Genomic DNA, 20152 nt, shown 5'->3' with positions numbered 1-20152 from the left:
TCAGGACCTTTTCAGGTGCCGGTGGTCCCCAGAGAAGCGCTGAAAACTGCCTGGAACCTGCTGCATATGGGAGTCTGTAGGGAGGACTGGAGATGTTGGAGAATCACCTCAGGGAACTCCTGTTGTAGAGGAAGAGAAACAAATGTGGGTAAGCGCTCTAGGAACATGCTCAGTCCCTTACAGCCTAGCAAACACCTTCTGAGCCTTAGCTCACAGATGTTAGAAGCAAACCTGCTGGGCCTGATGTCTAACATCTCACAGACATTAGAAGCCATGATAAGGGTTTCTTCTAGCACAGCCCAGGGAAAGGGAAACAAATGGAGGGGAGGACTACCAAAATTATTAGACCTTCTCAATCTTTAACTCGCTTAGTGAACGTGTAAAACAGTGCAGCTCAGCATCCCAAATATCTCTACTCTCCATGTCACTCACGTCCCCCCAGCACCAAGACCCAGCCACCAAACAGCTGACAGGGAACTACAGCCAGCTCTCTGCTAAGGAAGAGGTGGAGATTTGGGATGGGTTGAGTGGGGCTGGGCAGGTGTTGCAGCTGTCATCCCCTGAGCCTTACTGCTCTCGCAGTGGAGTCCTTCCCAGCCATGACATTCACACCAGTAGCTTCCCGGCCTGGGGATGCACACGCCCTGGTTCATGCACGGGTTGGGTTTGCACAGGTTCACAGGGCTTTTTGCTTCTGCAACAAACACAGACAGAACAGTGGGGTCAGGCATATTGATGGAGTATTAACTGTTAAATGCACATCCATTAGCAATGCTTCAGAGAACAATGACAGCAATTAAATAACCCAACCCCCAGAAAACATCATCTGGGGAAAGCAGAACGTGATACACACAAATTTGGCAGAGAGTGTAAGCCTGCAACAAACTCCTTTGTGTTTAAACTATGGAAGAGAAAGGCTGGCTTTGCTACATGATTCTAAAATGGAGCATCTTCAGAGCCGTGTGCTGAACGCACAAGCACATTTAAGCCCCCAGGTCCAGACATTGCCAATGCAGAGCAGGACACACGCCCCAAGCAGTTTACAACCCCAAATACCTCTGGAGTTCAAACCCTGCTGTGCTCTGGAGAGGAGCTGAGGTTATATGTGAGGGAAGCAAGAACAAGAAATCATTCACAAATGAGTGAAAAAAACAAAAGAAATATTTCAGGGCTTTTTTTTTTTTTTCTTGGAGATTAGAGAGAAAAGCCCACAAGCCTAAGCTGTTATTAGCTCTGTTCTTTTGAAGTATGTGACAGATTTCCCAGCCCCCTTAAGAGAACAGAGCTCAGCTGTCAGCAGGGCTGGCAGGGCTCCATGCTGTGAATGCACTGGGCTAAGTAGCAGCATCCCAGAGGAATTTGCTTGCAGCCTTCTGGCATCCCTGCAGCAGAGCTGGGAAGGGTGTGAAATTCCTTTACCAAACCACTGCATGGTGCAGTCTGGACCTGCAGCCTTGTCCTTTGCTCCACAGTAGGAAAAAACAGACAATGGGAATAAGGTGGGAGAAGGAAAGAATACAAACTCCACCCCCTATCCATCAGAATGCTTACTACACATTATAGCACATAATAGCCGTTCTCCCTGTATAGGTGTGCTGGTACACATCAGTACTCAAACACATACCTACGACTGGCAGTTATCTACTTACTGAGATCTGAACAATTTCAGTCTTCAGTTCCTGCTGACGTTACGTGGACTCAAACAACCCTTTTGTCACAGATCCCAGATGGGGTTCTGCCTCACAACGCACCCCTAAGGGAACGCCTTCGCATTTAGCACTGATGGCAGAGCCACAACAGCACAGTCAGAGGGACCTCATACCCAAACACATCTTCCGTGCCCTTCCTGCTGCCCAGAGAGCCCTCCTGGTCTCTGCTCTGCTGAACACGTGCCCGCTGTGTGTGACCCAGGGGTCCCTGCTGGGGGAAGCATGCTGTTCTGCCCAGACACCATTAACCCTGCACTCAAGCCTACCATTAACACTGCATCACCCTAAATAAGCATCTTTCACTTCACCCCACAGCGACCCCAGGAGGTTGTGTTTTCATTAGGCAGATATTACATATAGTTATTGCTTTGGATCTTTTCTCCCAGAGCCCGAGACATTTTTCCCAGCCTCTTTTCAGCCGTGCCTCAGAACACAATACTCCAGGTGTCCAGAGGCAGGGGCTGTTTTTCATATGCTTTTATGACAAGTCTTTTTTTTTTTTTTTTTTTAGTCCTTTCACAGACAGAGCTTCTGTTATTAAGCCTTGGACTTGGAGCAGAAGACTGAATGAAGGGCTTATCTTTCCATCAGCCTTGGCCCCAGCCTATATGTACAAACAGTGATTACCTGCACATGAAATGAAAGCAACAATTCAGTCTCAGGAAATTATACGTTATTACCCAGAATCACTGAACCTTGCTGTCTCTTCCCCTTCACCTGTGGCCTTGTGGTTAATTTCATGGTACAGTAGATTGTTTTGATAGTAACACAGCTGAAAATACCATTGCAGTAGATGCAGACTGAAAAGCTCCAGGTACAAACTGCCTGCAGAAGCCTGCCAGGAGACAGGCTGCTCGGACCACAGAGATAGCTCTGCTGTCTTTTCTAACCCCAAAAGAGACACAGCATGCCAATACATTAAGACAGGCTTTGATTGTGCCGTTAATCACAGCACTGCTCTAATTGCATCTTCATCTGATCTTACATAGGGGTTAAAACACCAGACCACAAAGACAGATGTTAGACTATTCTGAACGTGAAATGATGTGGATTAGCTGGAGCAGCAAGGAACTAAAAACATTTCTCTACCACTAATGCCTAAAAACCCAGGTTGCTTTCCTCCCTGAAAAGCTCATTTCAATCAAACGGAAGCACTCACACTCAGTACATCAGTGTTTCAAACTTGACTTCAGAGTTCATTTTTTTCCCAGCTGGGGACTGGTCCTCAAGATTGTGAAGAAAGTACAGTTTTTTGTTTTGCACAATCTTTTACATGAATATTTGAAAATTATGCCCCCCTGAATGCCTCAGAGCCAAGGATTTTGGTCCTGCAAACAAAATTAAGCAGAAGTTGTCTGAAGACCTCCGTTTTCTAGCATGCAAGCTTCAAAACCAGACAGATCCTGATTTAGGATTAAATGCTGTGCAACGCCAACAAAATCTTAAGTGTCTCACAGTGGGACACTGAGAGGAACACGTGCACAAAGCTGCTGAAGGAGCCAGCAGAGAACTCACTGAAGGACCAACACTGGTGGCTGCAGAAATGCATTCCCTTCAGTCTCAGCTACACCACAGAGCTTACAGCAATGCACAGTGAATTCTACAGATTTAAAAGCAATGTCAAAAAACAAAAACAAAGAGCAATATTTTTTTTTTTCAGTGAAGGCAGAACATAGACATGACAGGGATAGAAAGAGCAGTCACATGAAGCCTCATCTCACCGCCTGCACTGAACCTTGGGAAAGCTGCCTCCTATTCCCATTAGGAATGCTTTGGACAACCACCAGATCTCAATACCATGGCCTCCCCACCTGTTAAGTGGAAGTGACAACAAGATCACTCCTTAACACATCATAAAGCCTACAATAACACAGGCTACAGAAGAAAGTCCCCTCTGTGCTTGTTTTACAGTTTACCACAAGCTGCTGCATCATAAATAGCAAGTTTAGGATGCTCTCACCTTCACAGATTCTTTCAATGATGAGGTCTTGGTAATGCTGCATGTATTCATAGAAATAGATGCGCACCAGGTAACTGGCAAACCCAGCAACCCTCAGCAGGGTGTCCCTCTCTGCGTTCCCACAAACACCATGACACCGTTGTCTCTCAGCTGCTGAGCTGGGGAAGCTGCATCCTCCATGCCACCTCCATCTGTGAGCACCACTACCACCTTGCTGACACCAGGCCTTGCTCCCTTCTGCACTGTCATCATGTCTCTGTTAATGTGGAGTAAGGCACTGCTGGCAGAGGCAATGTCTCCAAGGAAAGGCATCTGGTTGATGGCTTGGAGGAGAGCTGAATTGTTTGTGTGGGTGTCCAATGTGAACACAGTATAAGCTCTGCTGCCATAGGCCACAAGGGCAATTTGGGTGACATCCCGGTTGATAGTGAAGTGCCAAGAGCTGCTCCTGACAAAGTCCCTCAGCTGCAGAAAATTCACCAAGCCAACTCCAGCTGAGGCATCCACTGCATATACCAAATCAAGAGACTGCACCTGGCAGCCTGGGTAAGAGTGCAAACACTGTATTTTTCAGTATGTAGATGTATTCCAAAAAAAGCAGTGGGAATAAATTGTGGGCCAATTTCATTACTGCCGATCACTGACTGTGAAGGGTGATATAAGGCCTTTTAACATCAACAGATACAGCTCCATCATAAGAGCAACGATGGAAGCTTAGTGCCTCACCTGTGACTGACACAAGCAAAACGAGGACATTCATCCTACTACCTCCCCTACACCCCAACAGAGGTCAGAAGACCTCTTGGTTTGACAAACTTCTCCTGCATCCCTTGCATCACTTCCTTACCTTCAGGATTGTTCACACTGCAAATTCTTCTCTGCAGCTCTGGGATCCTATTGAACAAATCCTGGGGGTCTGAGTAGACAATGGTCTGCTTTGGGTTGCCAGTCACTTCAGCCAGCTCTGCCTTCACAAAGCTGCTGCCTACACCAATCAACAAGAGACCTCTGTCCCTTGCATACTTGGCAGCTTCTGCCACTGGGTCTTGGGACTTGGAGTCAGTGAGCAAGACCACCACACGTGGGAGGTCATCCAGCACATCTGCAAAGACTGGGGCGCTCCTAAAACCATGCTGTGCAATGTACCGCAGGGCTCTGCCCGTCAGGGTTCCTCCCCCGCTGAAATTCAAAGCATCAATGCTCTTCATGAGACCAAACACATCCTTGTGTTGTCCCACTTCAACGGGTATCCTGACGTTGGTATCGTACTGAGCGACCCCCACATTTGCAGGCGAGTCCCGGCCCATTGCTGCTTGAAGGAACCTCTTGAGGAACGCCTTGTAACGCAGGAATCCCTCCAGTGTGACCCCTGCTGAGCTGTCCATCAGGAAAAGGAGATCCACACCACAATCAAGGCTCAGCTTTGGCGCTGAAAAGAGAGACAGCAGTTTCTTGTATGCATGGCAGAAACAAGCATGCTGAGCGCCTCTGCTGGTTCTTGATGGAAGCTTGGTGGTGTAGAAAGGTCTGTTGTGTCCAGCAGCCTAAATGGTTTGCCAGACATGGCCTGAGTTGCAGGGCAGCTCTGCCAAGAGTGATTTTGTTTTGGGTGGATGCCACACAAGCCTCTAAAGGCTTATACTGAACTCCACAAACTGGGAGTCCCTCCTGGGCCCATGTGTGCAGGGACAAACGCTTCTATGTCCCTCCCAATTTTTCTGTTCTCCTACTCATGTTCTACCTTCATTTAAGGTAGTTGTATCAGGGTGACATTATCAGTATTGGTGAGACCCAGTCACTAGGCCTGATTCAGTATACTGAAATGGCATAAGAGAAAATTCAGCTGATCCCCTGGAGTACAGCCCAAAGGCTGCAGCCTAAGTCCAGCCATTCCCACGGCCATGCCACGGCCACTTACCACAGCAAGACAAGTTGAGAAGGAAGGAGGGAGAAGTCAGGTTGACACCTACCACAGTGTATGCCTCCTCCATATCCCACAGGGCACAGGCAGTGGTACTTGTCCAGTCCCTCTGGGACACACGTACCCCCATTCTGGCAAGGCTGGGAGTCACAAGGGTCTAAATGGAACCAAAGAAGGAGAAGACGTAAAGTCAGCAGGGAACATGCACCTTCCCATCCTGTGACAACACAAACACAACCATTACTGTGGAAAAGGGGCCAAACTTCAGCCCATCTTCCTGCAGCATGAACTGATGCAGGGCCGTGTGCATCTTCACTCAGATGGAACAGCTGCCAGCAGTGAAGACAGCAAAGCAGATTGTAACCTCACTGCTTTTGCTTTGCAATAATGCCACTGAAATTATGTCTGTGTAAACACATTCTTCATTATGTTCTTCTCTGCCCACATCTCCAGTCTGTCAAGGTCTCTCTGAATGGCAGTGCAGTCCTCAAGCATATATATGCCACTCCACCCAATTTGGTACCAATAACCCTGCTGAATGCACTCTGTGCCTTCATCCAGGTCACTGATGAATATGTTGAATGAGACTGGAATCAGTATAGAGCCCTGGGGCACACCACTACCTACAGGCCTCCAACCAGACTCAGTGTCTCAAACTCTCAGTCAGAACAAAAGTTTTAGCAGTGAGGGTAAAAACTCCTCTTTGTTACCTTTTCTGCTCTGTAAATAAGATTCAAAAAAGATAATAGTCCCACCTGTACATGTGGTTCGGAAGCATCTGGATGGGTGTTTTATTGAGACTCTTTTCAATCTGAAATGGGAAGTTTATTATTGAACAGGACAATCAAATCTATAGTGGCTTTAAAGATTAACAAGGCAATCTCAAGGCTGGTAATAATTTGTTTTCAATGGAACAAATTTTCCTTTGAAAAGGCAATTTTTCAAAACAAATATTTTGAAAGAAAACATCTATTCTAAGTAAAGCAGCAAAACTAAAACACTTCATTTTATCAAGTCTGCTCTTTTGCTTTTGAACTCTACCATAACACTGCTGGAGTTCAAAAAGCATTTGGACAATGCTCTCAAACATATGGTTTGATTTTCCAGTGGTCCTGTGTGGAGTCAGAATTTGGATTCGATGATCCTTTTAAGTTCCTTCCAATTCAGGATAGTCTATGCTTCCACCACTCTAGAATTAAGGATGATAGACATATCTTTAAGGCTTCAAATGATATATATTTTTTTAAGTTGCTACAGAAAATATGTTAACTTTTTTGTTCTAAATTGGAATTAAAATTTTATAGCAGTGTGAATTTCTTATTCAACATTAATTCAGGCTTCTAGCTTATCCAACTGCAATAGGAACCAGAAAGACAAGGTTTAGACTGGGAAACCTCAGCCCTCAACCATGCCTCCCCATAGGATTTTTCAACTCTCTCCACCATTTCCTTAATCGAAGAAGACGTGACTTTTGGACTCAATGATTTTAGAGGACATTTCAAACTAAATGATTCTACAAAATAAAAGCCTTGAGCACAAGTTTGTATTTGCCATACTGAAGAAGGCATTGTCTTCATCCCAGGAAAGCCGTGGTCAGATGTGGGTGTCAGACTCACCTGTAAAAAGGGCACAGTGAAGCATGCACTGCATTCTGCTGCTTTGAGCCTTTCCAGCAGACATAGCTTCCAGCCAGTTCTTTCTCAGTCTCCAGAGTTCTGCGTTCACAGGGAAAGGATTCAACTTTGCAACCTGTAGCAAAGAGCAAACCAACTGCCTAAAAATACAGAGCCTGTGCATGCACAGAGCACCCACTTTGAAACAAATTAGCTTTCTTCATCTACCTGTCAAAAGTGCCTCTGTGAGACCCCAGAAGAGAAATTCTCTGTGGTCAATCTCAGCATATTCCAGCTTTGTACACACTCTTCTGCCTCCTTGGCTCTGTTACACAACTGGCACTGCTGACTTCAGCAGCACTTTTCAGTGCTCCGGTGCCCTCATTACTCACGTATTTGATTTGCTTTTACCTATGGACCACTCTAGTCTCCACATGGCTGTCTCTTCCATCTCTTGCGAGCACTGCCTGACTTACCACATAGCCAAGTCTAAAAGAAGATTTAGCACAGCTGTGTGCCTATGCAAGAAGTGGTTCTGTGCTCTATGTACCACGAAATGTCATAAAAAATGAACTGTGAAGTGACAGTCTCTAGAAGGAATAATCTCTCTTTTACCCATGACATGAGCAACGAGCAGCATTCCCATTTCCTGAGGTGAATGCCACAGAAAGACTTAGGATCCTGCAACCTACAGCTATCTGGAGAGGCATCTGACAAGTCTGGTCACCAGAAACAGGTTATCTCAAAGCGACTGATGCTCAGTGTGACTGCTCCAAGACACGGACCTCAGACACCCTGGCTGTAGGTACCATTTCTGACACCACCTCATCTTTCCTCACTCAGTGACTCAAACAAAATTCAAAGGCAAGGTGTAAGGAAGGGCCAGGCCTGGGGTTACCTGTTGTGGTGACGCTGCAGATGGAGCTGCTCAGGGCACTGTACAGACCATTGGCTGCATCGCTGACATCGCCGGCAAACAGCACGTGCTGCTCAGTGGGCTCACTGGCCAGAGCATGCAGCTCCTCCCACCTGCGGAGCAAAGGGTTCAGCCGCTGGTATAACCAGGCCCTACGTCACCCCCAAAGAACTGAATACAAAACCCCACACTTGGCTTTTGGGGAACTGGGCCTTCATTTCCAAATGTGTGGAAGGTTTCCTACCTTGGAAACTTGATTCCCACTGCAAAAACTGTTGTCCCGCTCTCCTTCACCTGCATGGCAGGCATTGCGGTACTGCCCTGGGACTTCCCATCCGAAATGATGATCAGGATCTTGGGGACAGTGAAGTTCCTGCCACCAGGGAATCCCTTATGGAGAATGTATTTCAGAGCCTGACCAGTCTCTGTGCTGCCACCTCTAGAGACAAGGGAGAAAACATGGGAAAACCAGAAATCAAACTTCTTCTATTGCTACTGAATTTGCCTGTTGATTTTCAAATTTCCATCCCTCAGTAATGATGAGCTTTGCATATTTTTGTCTGTTGCCATACAGGGCATCCAGAGAGATGTCTAATCCTGTCATTTTTTGTCACCTTTCCATAGGCCCTACCTATCTATCCTTGCCTCTCTCCTTTTCAATCTAGAGCTGTCTCCAGAAGACTTAGCACAGCAGAGCACTCCTGCAACCAGAGCAGTAACCAGACCTATAGGATACTTACATTATTTCCAGCTGTGATAGACACCTCAATTACTTCTGTTTTTCCACCTGAAGTTCCTTTAAGAGCCATCTGAAAACACTGTTTAACAATAACCTCTTAAATTCCAGTCAGAAACATAGCACCGCAGGGCAGAACATGGAAAACTTCTGTGATGTTGGTGTTTGTTTTCTCCTGATGCATAGGAGAGCTCTGCACTCTTGCTATATGTCATCCCTTTTCCTCCGGTGGATCTTCTGCAGTTCTGAGACCATGACCTACAGCAGGAGAGCTATGCACTGCAGACTGTGACCAAAAGCCTGCAGTCCAGCAGTGTGCAGGAAGTCTGTGCCTTTTTCTCCTGTGCTAATCTAGGGGTTAACTTATCCATCCTGTAGGAAAGCTTCTGAAAATACAAATGCTGAAAGCTTCTTAGCGTGTCCCCAGAAACTCAGAAGGAACAAATACAAAGCATGTTTTCTTCAGGGCTTCGCCAGTACCCCCTTAGCAAAGTAAGCATAAAGAAAAGCCACCTGATGCTCTAGCTGTCTACACCACCACTAAACTCAATTGAAAGCAATACCTTCACCTCGTTTTATGCCAGCAGCACTGGTACAACAGAGAAGCTGCATCAGCCACTGGCATTCATACAGGCTGCACACAGCACTTCTCAAGATGGGATCATGTGAAACAGGCATCAGGTCATTTTAAACACAATGAGTTATCCTTTTCAACTCACTTGTATCCTGTGATAAACCATTTTCTCCCTCTTGCCCGGCCCCACAGAAGCAGTTTGTGGATGCATGCCAGCCATCTCAGTATTTTGGCAGCCCTTGAATTCAGCCCAGGAGAAGGGAATGCTTCTGGGTAGGAAGTAATTAGCTCAATACTTGTTGATCCTCACCGTAACAAAGCACCAAGACCCAGGTGCCAAGGCACAACATTCCAGCAGTGATACATACCAACTTGGTAAAATAGGTTGTTGCTAAGTGTTGGGGAATGGCAGACCTCAAGCCTCGCAGCTGCGAAATAACTCGCAAGCAAAGCAACCTTAAAAGCCACTTCAGAAAACAAGGTACAGCTTGCCAAAGAATCCTTTCTTTTTTTTTCCCCCCAAAGGTGCGATTTAATTGCTATTGTGCTCTGCTGCTATAGAGGACAAGAAGAAGAGGACTGCTGTGCATACACAAGAGAGAATACAAGATGTGGCTGTCTTTATATGCTGCACTTTTACATAGTTTTACATAGTAGTACTTGACAGCGAGCTCTGTGGGGCACAGACTGTTCTATGCTTACAAGACTTAACTTGAAAAGACTGTTTCAGATGCCTACTCAAGGGTGAGCTCCACGTTCCACATACCATTAAATGTCATAAAAATGATACATGACATGACAATCTCTAGCAGGAATATACACAACAAAAACAACAAAGACTTACTTCAGCAAAAGCTATGGGTAACCTAACAGGGACCTTGAAGATGAGGCAGAGGATGGCTCTTAGATCCATAAAATCCTTAGAGTTGGAAGAGACCTTTAAGGGTCATGTGCTCCAACTCCCCTGCAATGAACAGAGACACCTACAGCTTGATCAAGTGCTTAGAACCTGATCTTGAATGTCTCCAGGGATGGGGCATCCACCACCTCTCTGGGCAAAGAAAGGCAGGAGAAAGTCTCACCTTTCTTGGTAGTTCTCCACTGGCACAACACAACAGCTCTGTAGTATGCCGTCCCTGACTGGACTTGCAATATCAGACAGAGCCCATCTCTCTAGGAACACGCTCCAGACCTGCTGATAACTAAGCTGCTAGATGAGAGGAGACATTCCATCTGTCACCTAATTCTGCCCACGAAGCTGTGCTATAAATCTCTTCCCGTGACAGCCTTACAGGCTTGCTTTTATTTCCAGCCAGAGCAAGCAAGGGGAGCCAAAACAAAAAAGTGTCAGCAGCTTCTCGGAGGCACCTCCTCCAACTGTGCTGAGACACTCACACTCCCATTTCCTTTCTGAACATTCTTCTTTTGCTTTACTATCTGGTTTGCTTGTTCTAGAAAAGCATGTGATCATACCCAAGTTCACAGAATCATAGAATTGCTTGGGATGGAAGGGACCTCAAGGATCACCAAGTTCCAGTCCCCCATGTTCATGCTTTTCTGTCTACTCTCTGATTTTCACACAGACTTTCTAACCCAGTACCTGCCAGGCCATTTCAGTTCAAAATTCTTTCTGCTCTCCACCATCTCAGAGCATGCACAGCGACTGTGTGCTCATGGTCTGTCCACATCAGCCTTTTTTCTCACCAGATGTCAGCAACTGTCAGATGCTTCAGTGATAAGTGCAGGGCATGAGGGAAAATATACCGTGCACAGTTTGGTGACAACATCTTGATGGACACAGCAAACTGTGCTTTCAGGAGCACCAAGGATTAGAAAAACTTAATAAAGAGTCTCCATGCATCAAAGCTCGTTAAACTCGCTTTCTTTTTGATCTGCAATTGGAGTTTCACTGGCTTGTGGCACAGTGGATGAAGGCCTTAAACACACATCCAATAAGGACTTTTTGAAGCCAAAGTTGATGCAGACTTCACCTGCTACCTTTCCTCAGAAAGAGCACTAAGGTTTCTCTACTGTGACCGAACTTGCATGAAACAAATTTATAAGAGATTTTGCTTCTGAGATCACTGCCAAATTTAGTTAATCTGGCCTTTTGAATCTTGCATTCAAAAGCTATTTGGATGAAATTCACAGAAAGAGACCGTCTGTCTCGGAATAAATCAACAACTGCCTCTCCACAGCCTGGGGCTGCTTCTCTCAGCACTGCATCAGGAGCAGGGGATGAGGCTGGGAAATGCCTTGCTGGCCAAAGGCTCATCAGGAGCGCATCAGGAAGGCTTTCAACCAAGACACCAAACACCCTCCTTCTTCAGAAGCCAACTGGAATCTGTCTGTAACTATTTTATCTACTTTGAAATGTCAGGTTTTCATTTAAACTAGATGAAATGGCCAAGCGCAAGATCATTATTTCTGTTTGATCTGTCAGCATCCTTCTGTTGTCATCAAGGAATTTCACTGCCAGGCACTGAACACTGCTGCTCTTTTGCTGCTCTCACACACCCCTAAGCCACAGCCAAGGAAAGGAAATGCGTCTTGCTTTCTGCAAAGCTTTCTCTGTAACATTATACAAGATTTTATAAGCTTATCAAAAGTAGTGCAACAAAACCCAGCCAACTGATCTTGTCTGGAAGTCAAAACTGATCAGTATGCTTGCAGTATGCTGAGAGCAGCAGACATCCCTGAGAAATGCCCAGCCAATCTGCAGCACTGGTGCAGATGGACAAAAGAAGGAGCAGGCACCTGCAGGCTGTATCAACACTCCTTTCATCAGAACAAGAGTTATTTGGGGTAGATGTCAGATCCTTTCTAAATCTGAAAATATTACTCAGAGATTAAAAGTTTGGGTTTTGAGAGCCTCTGAGAGTTTCTGGGCTTCTTGCTCCATTTCCTGAGGTCATGGGAACACATCCAAGTCTTAACATTCAGGAAGAAAAAGGCTTCTGTCTGAAAACCAGATCCTCTTGAATTCAGCAGGAACACATGCACAGATTTCAAGGGACTAGCAATTCATCACTACCTCCGAGGACAAAGGAAATTGTAATCACCAGAAATGCAAGCTGCACACTGCCCTGCCAATGCTTAGATGGATGGGAAGACAATGCTTGCTGCTGCTTCTATAAGCCATGGCTGTGGATATGTGAGCACATCCCTGCAGCAGCCCTGCAAACGATGGCAGGGTGCACCAACCCAGCACCTCCTGCCTGAGGAAGGACGTAACCCACTGCCCAGCACAGAAACGCTCACGCTCTTCTATTGACCACCTTACAGAGGGATGCTGAAAGCCTTCATCCCTATCAGCCTGCAGTGACAAAGACAGCCCATGCATCAAAGATCACAGGCACTGGACATTCATCCCCTTTCCTGAGTGCACCACACTGGTATACATACAGCTGAGGTGCCAACGTCTACACTTCAGGAAATTCTCAGTCCAGAAATCATTCACAGCCCAGAAAAAGAGAAGACCTTCAGAATAAGCTGACCTGAACACTGTCCTCTTGATCCTCTCTTTCACTTGTTGTTTGGTTAGGTAGGAATCCAATGAGAACTCAAGGTGGGGAGCAGAACTAAACTGTACCATTCCTACGCGGACCTAAAAGGAAAGGTTAGAGTATGAAAGAAAAGTGTCTGTGTGGGTGTCACTCTTTTGAACAATTTACAGATTGGAGAACACTAAATCCTATCACAACAAACACTGTTTTGCATGTCAAACTCCTGGCACTCTAAATGAACTTCAGAAAAGAGCACAGTAATATCTGTACAGATTATAAACAAGGCAAAAAAAGCTCAGCTGCAAACAACATGGAAGCCTCTGCTACAGCTGCAAGATCTGTATTTATCCTCTCAGAGCAGCTTAGAGCCTCAAAAACATAGTAAGTTTATACACAACATCTTTTATACCAAACCAATTTAATGTGCTGGGGGCAGCGTTTCTATTACGAACAGCAGCCCCTTCTTGCACTGAGCACAGCAGGCAATTATTTTTCCATTGCCTGCCCTAAAACCATTCACTATAGTTGAAAATGCCCAAAAACATAAACTGGCAAAAACATTTATATTGCCCAGAATATTGCACTGAAGCCTTAGAAGAAGTTTAGTGGAATGTGACATCTTCAAAGCTAAAAAGGCTACTGATTTTCAGTCCTATTTAAGGATTAACAGAAAGACTAGGAAAAGTATAGCATTTAAGAAAGCAGCCCCCAGAATCTGCAGGTATTCTGCAGATTCTGCAGATATATCTGCAGGGATAAAACAACAGGGCATCTGGCCAAGACCTGCTGTTACTCATGCAGCTGCTAGGTTGAATTTTGCCATTTCACTCAATAAGTTTCCACTGGCCCTCTCACACTTCATCAAGCTGCTTGAAAGCAAAAGGAATCGTTCCCAACACTCACCCTGCCCGGATGGATGTCCAGGGCATCACAGAGCTTGCCAGCAAAGTGCTTCGATCTTTCAAAGCTGCCTCTGCCAATGCTGTAGGAGCCATCCAAGAGGAAAAGGATATCAACAGAAGCTGAGCACCACATCACTAGGAAAGAACAAGATACACGCTTGGGTCACAGGTGACTGCAGAATGTGGGTAGGCAGATGTTGTAAAAAACAATGAAAAAAAGAAAAAGAAATAAAATCACCTGAATTTGTCTTACCTTTTAGAAGCAAATGGAAAAAATGCAGATAGTTGGCCCTACAGAACACACTGGAGCAGTTCCACGCTCCCAGACCAAGCCCTGCATGCTCCCCCCTTCCTGTTCTGTTCAGTGCTCATAGTTCACAAGACTTTCCCCTGACATTTCAGATTTCAGGTTCCAAGCATGGTGCTGTGAACCCAAGCAAAGCAACTGAGCCAGCAGCTCTGATAGGTGGATGTAGAGAGACCACAAGCACAGGGGGAGCCCCATCTCCAGCCTGAGGCACAGGAGAGAATTGCAAGGCATATACAGTATGCACCACATCCCGCTGAGCCAGATGTGCTTCATCTACAGCACACTTTCCTTCATCTACAGCACGCTTTCCAAAGCACACTCTGGTTTTCTAAACAAACTCTCAGAGCAGTTGCAAGGCACTGAAGAGACGTCTCCCAAAGATCTGCCCATTATCCCACCTTCAGAGACTTGCCCTTGTGTCACCCCTGCTTGCAGAAACAGACCAGCTCCCCAGCATCTTTGACAGAGCTCGTTGGCAGCCTGCCCACTCCGCAGAGACCTTTTCAAGGCATTGACATAGAATTCAGAAGGTAGAGGACTCGCTCTATAAAAACAAACTTACATTGGCCAGCAGCTGAGATCTTGCCAATCGTTTCCTGGTCAGCATAGATTTCCTGCGTGCCCGATGCCAACCAAACTGTGGGACCAATCAGATAATCACCCATCAACACTAGAAACTGCCTTTAAAAAAATGAGAGAACTCCAAGAATGAGAGCTGGGGCAGGTTTGGCTCTAGAGATCACAATCAGAGGCACATACACACCACGCAGCTGCAACTGGAGACATCTATGAACTGTGAGTATCAAAATAATCAGCTTTTGTTTGGAACAGACTCTTCACATACCAATCTGTCACATGTTTGAAAAGCTATTTCTAAAGGTATTGCTTTTTCCCTCATTTCAGAGCTTTACCCAAACTCTCCTGGTTCAGCTCATCCCTCCCACAAAGAACTCCATCTGGAAGTAGGGAAACATTTGCCACAGAAACTCCTGATGCAAAAAGATGGCTTTCAATACCTTGGGGAAGCAGGAAAACACAGAGGGACTCGAATGGCAAGAGGTTCATGGTGACAAATCTGAAATAAAGAATAAAAGGAAAGGAACCCAATTAACCCAATTCCTAAAGTAGGTTTCTTTACCTACAGCTAACATCTCTTTGCTGACTGTCTCACGTGAAGAGTTATGAAACACGTGCTCAGGGCAAAAGCAATGGGGAGAAGGGTAGGAAATAGGTGGAAAAGCATCCAAATAGAAGGAATGATAGAGGAAAAAGTTCCTCCCATGTGCTCGTCCCACAACAGAAAGCAGTTTTGCAAGGAAGGAAGGACTGCCCATCCCCAACAACACCCAGCCACAGGCTCTTCCAGCCTTCTATTTTCTGAGGACTGGCTTGCTGTGGAGACGCTTTTATGTGTAAAGGTCAGTTTTCTGCTCATTTTGTTCCTCCAAAATCAGAACGGCTGCCATTGCTTTGTTGGTGGACTGCAGCAGCACTCCCAAGCAGGCCCAGATTTAGATCCAGTGTGCAATGGATTTCAATTTGCAATACATGTATTTATTTTTTCTCCAGATGAAGAGGGCTGTGTGTACTCTCTAGAGCATTCTGGCACCCACCCCAGTGTCCTGGTCATGGCCCAGACTTCATGGCCTGCAGCTTCCAGTTTCCAGTGTTTCACAAGCATCACCTGGCCAAATTAACAGATCTCAGGTTTGCTCAAGTGAAGGGAGGAGAACACAAACCACACCTCCATCAAGGCAGCCCCTGTGCCCCTCAGTAGCTCCAGCATGTGCCTAGGATGGAAGGTCATGCTCCTGCCATAACCCCAGGACACCTTTTTAGGAGCTAATCCCAGAGCAGACAACACCAGAGGAATGGCAAGCCTCGACCTGCAGCCAGAGGGGACAGCTGTGGGGGATCTGGGGATGTTTTCATGCAAAACAGTGAGGGCTTGAGAGGTTTCTTTGGTTTCCTAAGTAAGGCACAGGTTGGAACACACACAGTTCGGGATGCTTCATCTCCTCAGTAGGCAGCTAAGAGGTAGGTGGGACACATCTATGGGGAGCCCCAGGCACCCACTCTGCCCTGGCTAGGGATAGCTAAGGGGGGAACAGCAGGCAGAGCTGCAGGGAGGAGGAAGAAGAGGATGAGGAAACGTTTAACTAGTGCTCAAATACACACCAAAACATCACTCTACAGCTTCCATTGATGTTCTTCTACAAGTGAGAAATTAGATTAAAATTGTCATAAGATGCTCTACAAAACCAAGCTACTTTATCCAGAACACCTGGCTTTGCATTAAGTAACAGCTTCAACGGGCTTTTCCCCTGCCCAGAGAAAGTGCACTCCATGAACATCTCTTCTTGATCCTCTGCTGGATGCCCCGTCCAAGGGCATCCCAGGGAGCCAGAGCCCTCCCGAGCAGTCCAGGCATGGAGTGCTTGCTTCCAGCAGTGGGTACTGAGCGTGAATATAGGAGGAAATGCTTTGTGGGATGGCTGGGGAGGAGAGAACCTGTGTGAACCCGGTATCTTGAGATAAATCAGCCACAGCATAAGGTAAAGAAAGACACAAATATAACTACACCAAGGTCATCAAAAAACGCAGAGGACGTGGTAGTGTACCAGGTTGGGAGCTAATTCAAGGCACTGGGCACAGGTGTGAATCCTACAATCATCTTCTGCAGCTCTGAACAGCTGCAGAGGTGCCCACTCAGCAAGTCCCAGCCAGGAGCAGCCACAGCTGAGGCAGATCAGCGAGTGATGGACCTGCACCATGGGCAGGTGCAAGCAGTTGCTAAGCAGATGGGTGAGGATCAGCACCCTGTGCCTCAGCAAACCTTCCTCTTGAGGAAAGAGCTCTGCTTTGTCCTTCCCCATACATCCAAAACTGAAAAGGGCGAACTGTAGCTTTTCAAGCCTAAAATTGTATTGACTACCTACAGCACAGGCTGGACTGCTATCATCAATGTTATTCAATTCAGCTCTCAGGATGTAGAATCATTAGGGTTAGAAAAGACTTCTAAGACCATGCAGTCCAACCATCAGTCCATCCCCACCGTGCCCACTGACCATGTCTCCACATCTCTGTTTCTTGAACACTGCAGGAACAGTGACTCCCCCACCTCCCTCGGCAGCCTGTGCCAATTGTCTCAATGCTCTTGTAATTTTTCCCTAATATCCAACCTGAACCTCCCCTGCTGCACTGAGGCCATTCCCTCTTGTCTCATGGCTATGAGACGGACCGTCTCCACCTCAGCACACCATGCCTCACTCCTGTTTGACCCTTCTGACAGAGCAACGTGCAATGAGGAGCCCTGTAAGCTGCAGGGCCAGCCTTTGCCATGGCACCACTCCTGCAGATGTGCACAGGCTGCTACCTGCATGCACTGCAGGGCAAAGCCTTCCTAAAGGAGCCTCACAATGCAGGAATCTTCCACAGTCAATTTTTCTACAGAACCAGGATAGGAGCAGGAGATTTTTTTTTTCTTCACTTATTTCACCCAGTTGTACCTGCAGCCATCGCGCCACGCCAGGAAAAGCCCCGCTGCATACAGCCGAAGGCTGAAAGCGTTCTCAGCTCTTCGCCTAGGCGCGCTGCAGACATCGCTTGGGCTCCTCCAGTCTTTGCGTCTTCTGCAGACAGTCTAAACTCAAGACGCGAGGCACAGCCCGTCTGGGAGCTGCCCCGGCACGCTCAGCACCTCTCCCCTACCGCACCCCACAGAAACGACTCACCCGAGAGCAGCAAAGCACGGCAAAGTCTGGCTGTCTGCTGCCCCATAAACACATGGCTTCGGGGCGATGCTCCTTCATCCCCTAACTAACGCCCGCCTGCGGTTCCCCATGTGCGGCCCCCCGGCTCCCCGTACCCATCCCCGGAGCGGGGCTCACCGGCGGCGCTTCCACGCCGGGCTCTGCGCGACCCTCGGCGGCTCCGCGGGGAGGAGGAGGAGCCGGGAACGGAGCCCTGCCTCTGCCCGGCCCGCCCCGCAGGTCGTGGTGGGATACAGCCGTGCGGCACATCGGCGCTGTGCGCTCAGCCGTCTTTTAGAGCTGGGAGAAAGGTGGTCTTTAAATACTCCGAGGATGTGATGTAAAAAGGGGCGTTGTGGCCTTATGTTGCATGGTGAGGGCACACCTGGAGGGTTTAGGGCCGCTGCCACTGATGCTCTTCTACTTAAAAGTACTTTAATGGTAGTTTCTATCACAGCATTTATATTACACAGTGGGTGTATCACCTAGAGGTGTGTAATGCAATGGAAAGCACAGCAATGACGGCAGAATAGCAAGGGTCAGCTGCAATAGAGAAACTTGAATCAATCAGCTGAGGACTGCTCTATTAGTGTGAAAGTGGTGGAAACCAAGAAGGCAGCCTTTAACGATGCTGTCTAACTTTACAGAGGCCTAAAATTAAGTTGAAAGACTAGTAAGGCTAAGATAGAGTTGTTTAAGTAAAATCAATCACAGAATCACAGAACAGCCAGGGTTGGAAGGGACCTCAAGGACACGAATCTCCAACCCCCACCACATGCAGGGCCATCAACCTCCCCATTTAATACCAGACCTGGCTGCCCAGGGCCCCATCCAACCTGGCCTTGAACACCTCCAGGGACGGGGCATCCACAGCCTCTGTGGGCAGCTGTTCCAGCACCTCACCACTCTCTCTGTAAAGAACTTCCCCCTGACATCCAACCTAAATCTTCCCTCCCTCAACTTAAAACCATTTCCCCCTGTCCTGCAGTTACCCAACCCTTCCAAAGAGTTGAGTTTCAATCGTACCAAAGTTGAACTTTATGATTACAATCATTTTTAATTTAACAGGGTATTTTCAAGATGCTGTGACAATTCCATAAACTTATGTGCGTTCAACAGCAAAATAAAAACAAAAAAAGCTTATCAACAGCGAGCTACCAAACAAAAACAGAACAAAAAATTCAGCTTGCAGCTTTGAAATCGTTAACGTTATACATTTGATAACCAAATATACATAGTGATACAGTTATTTAAGCAACAGAGGAAGCAACTCATTTTTAGTACAACGAATAAAACTGCTCTTCCAAAGAAGATGATCTTGTAGGTCCTTTCCAACCTTGTGATTCCATGATTCCATATAAACTGAACAGAACTTCAGACTCAGCTTTCCAACATCTTTTTCATTTCTTTGTATCTGTCTGGATTGTGGTGTTTGTTTAACAGGAAGAGGAGAACCTGTTCATGTTTTTTAAGCTGTGGGAGAAAAAGTATTAGAAATAGCAATAAAACAATTTGTGTGCTTTCAGATTAAGGCAGTTCCTAAAACTACAAAATTCAGCCAAATTCCACATCAGTTCATTGAATTGCAGTTCTTTTCTATGATGAAATCTTTAAAGAACACACCTGAATTCTGACTTTTTTCCTTTTAAAGATAATTCTATGACCACAGTAATGGAATACTCTTAAGACTGAGGATGTTAATTATTTACCAAGAGGTAAAGCTCTTGAAACTATCAAACAGCTACAAGTTCCAATATTCTGAACACAAATTCTCACCCCTTGCTCCATGACAGAATGTGGCATGCATTAATATTCATCCGTGCCACCTGAAATACACATCTATCTCAAGCTTCCTTACACATACAGCTGTCAAGCTGAATCCACAGCAAAACACAGCTTTGTTACTGAAATATCCAGTTGCCACTGCCTGCATGCTGCAGTTTATGCAAACACAGCAACTACCCTCACACAGCAGACATAAAAGCTAACATCCTGAGCCCTTATGCTCCAGAAGAGAAAACAAAACAAAACTCTGCAACCTCATCCCCAAAACAAACAAACAAAAAAAACGGAGTTGGATGTGTGGCAAAGCATAGGCTAATGGAACCTGTGTGATCTGTATGCTGTCTTCTCAGTTTCAGGCTGTTCCAATATGGCTGTAATCCCTTAGAAAACCCTAGAAAACAACTGGCATATTCCTTTCTCTTATCTTCAGTGTTTCAGTTAGCTATTACCTTCCTGCTCCCACATGCT

At 46.4% G+C, this 20152-nt stretch overlaps 1 protein-coding gene across 1 annotated transcript; it reads right to left on the bottom strand.

The window, feature by feature from the left end:
* On the bottom strand, positions 1 to 20149 carry VWA2 (von Willebrand factor A domain containing 2; the record flags this gene model as incomplete). Its single annotated transcript, XM_079535938.1, is given in 17 exon segments — positions 1 to 108; positions 112 to 119; positions 572 to 694; positions 3670 to 3786; positions 3789 to 4211; positions 4517 to 5098; positions 5640 to 5747; positions 6346 to 6401; positions 7207 to 7339; positions 8102 to 8232; positions 8364 to 8558; positions 12927 to 13036; positions 13839 to 13972; positions 14710 to 14784; positions 15164 to 15222; positions 18038 to 18284; positions 20134 to 20149. Coding segments are annotated over 17 exon segments (2625 nt in total).
* Between the last annotated feature and the right edge of the window lie 3 nt (positions 20150 to 20152).

Source organism: Tetrao urogallus, assembly GCF_951394365.1.
Source record: "Tetrao urogallus genome assembly, chromosome: 5".
NCBI classification, from domain to species: domain Eukaryota; kingdom Metazoa; phylum Chordata; class Aves; order Galliformes; family Phasianidae; genus Tetrao; species Tetrao urogallus.
This window is presented reverse-complemented; position numbering and strand designations above follow the sequence as displayed.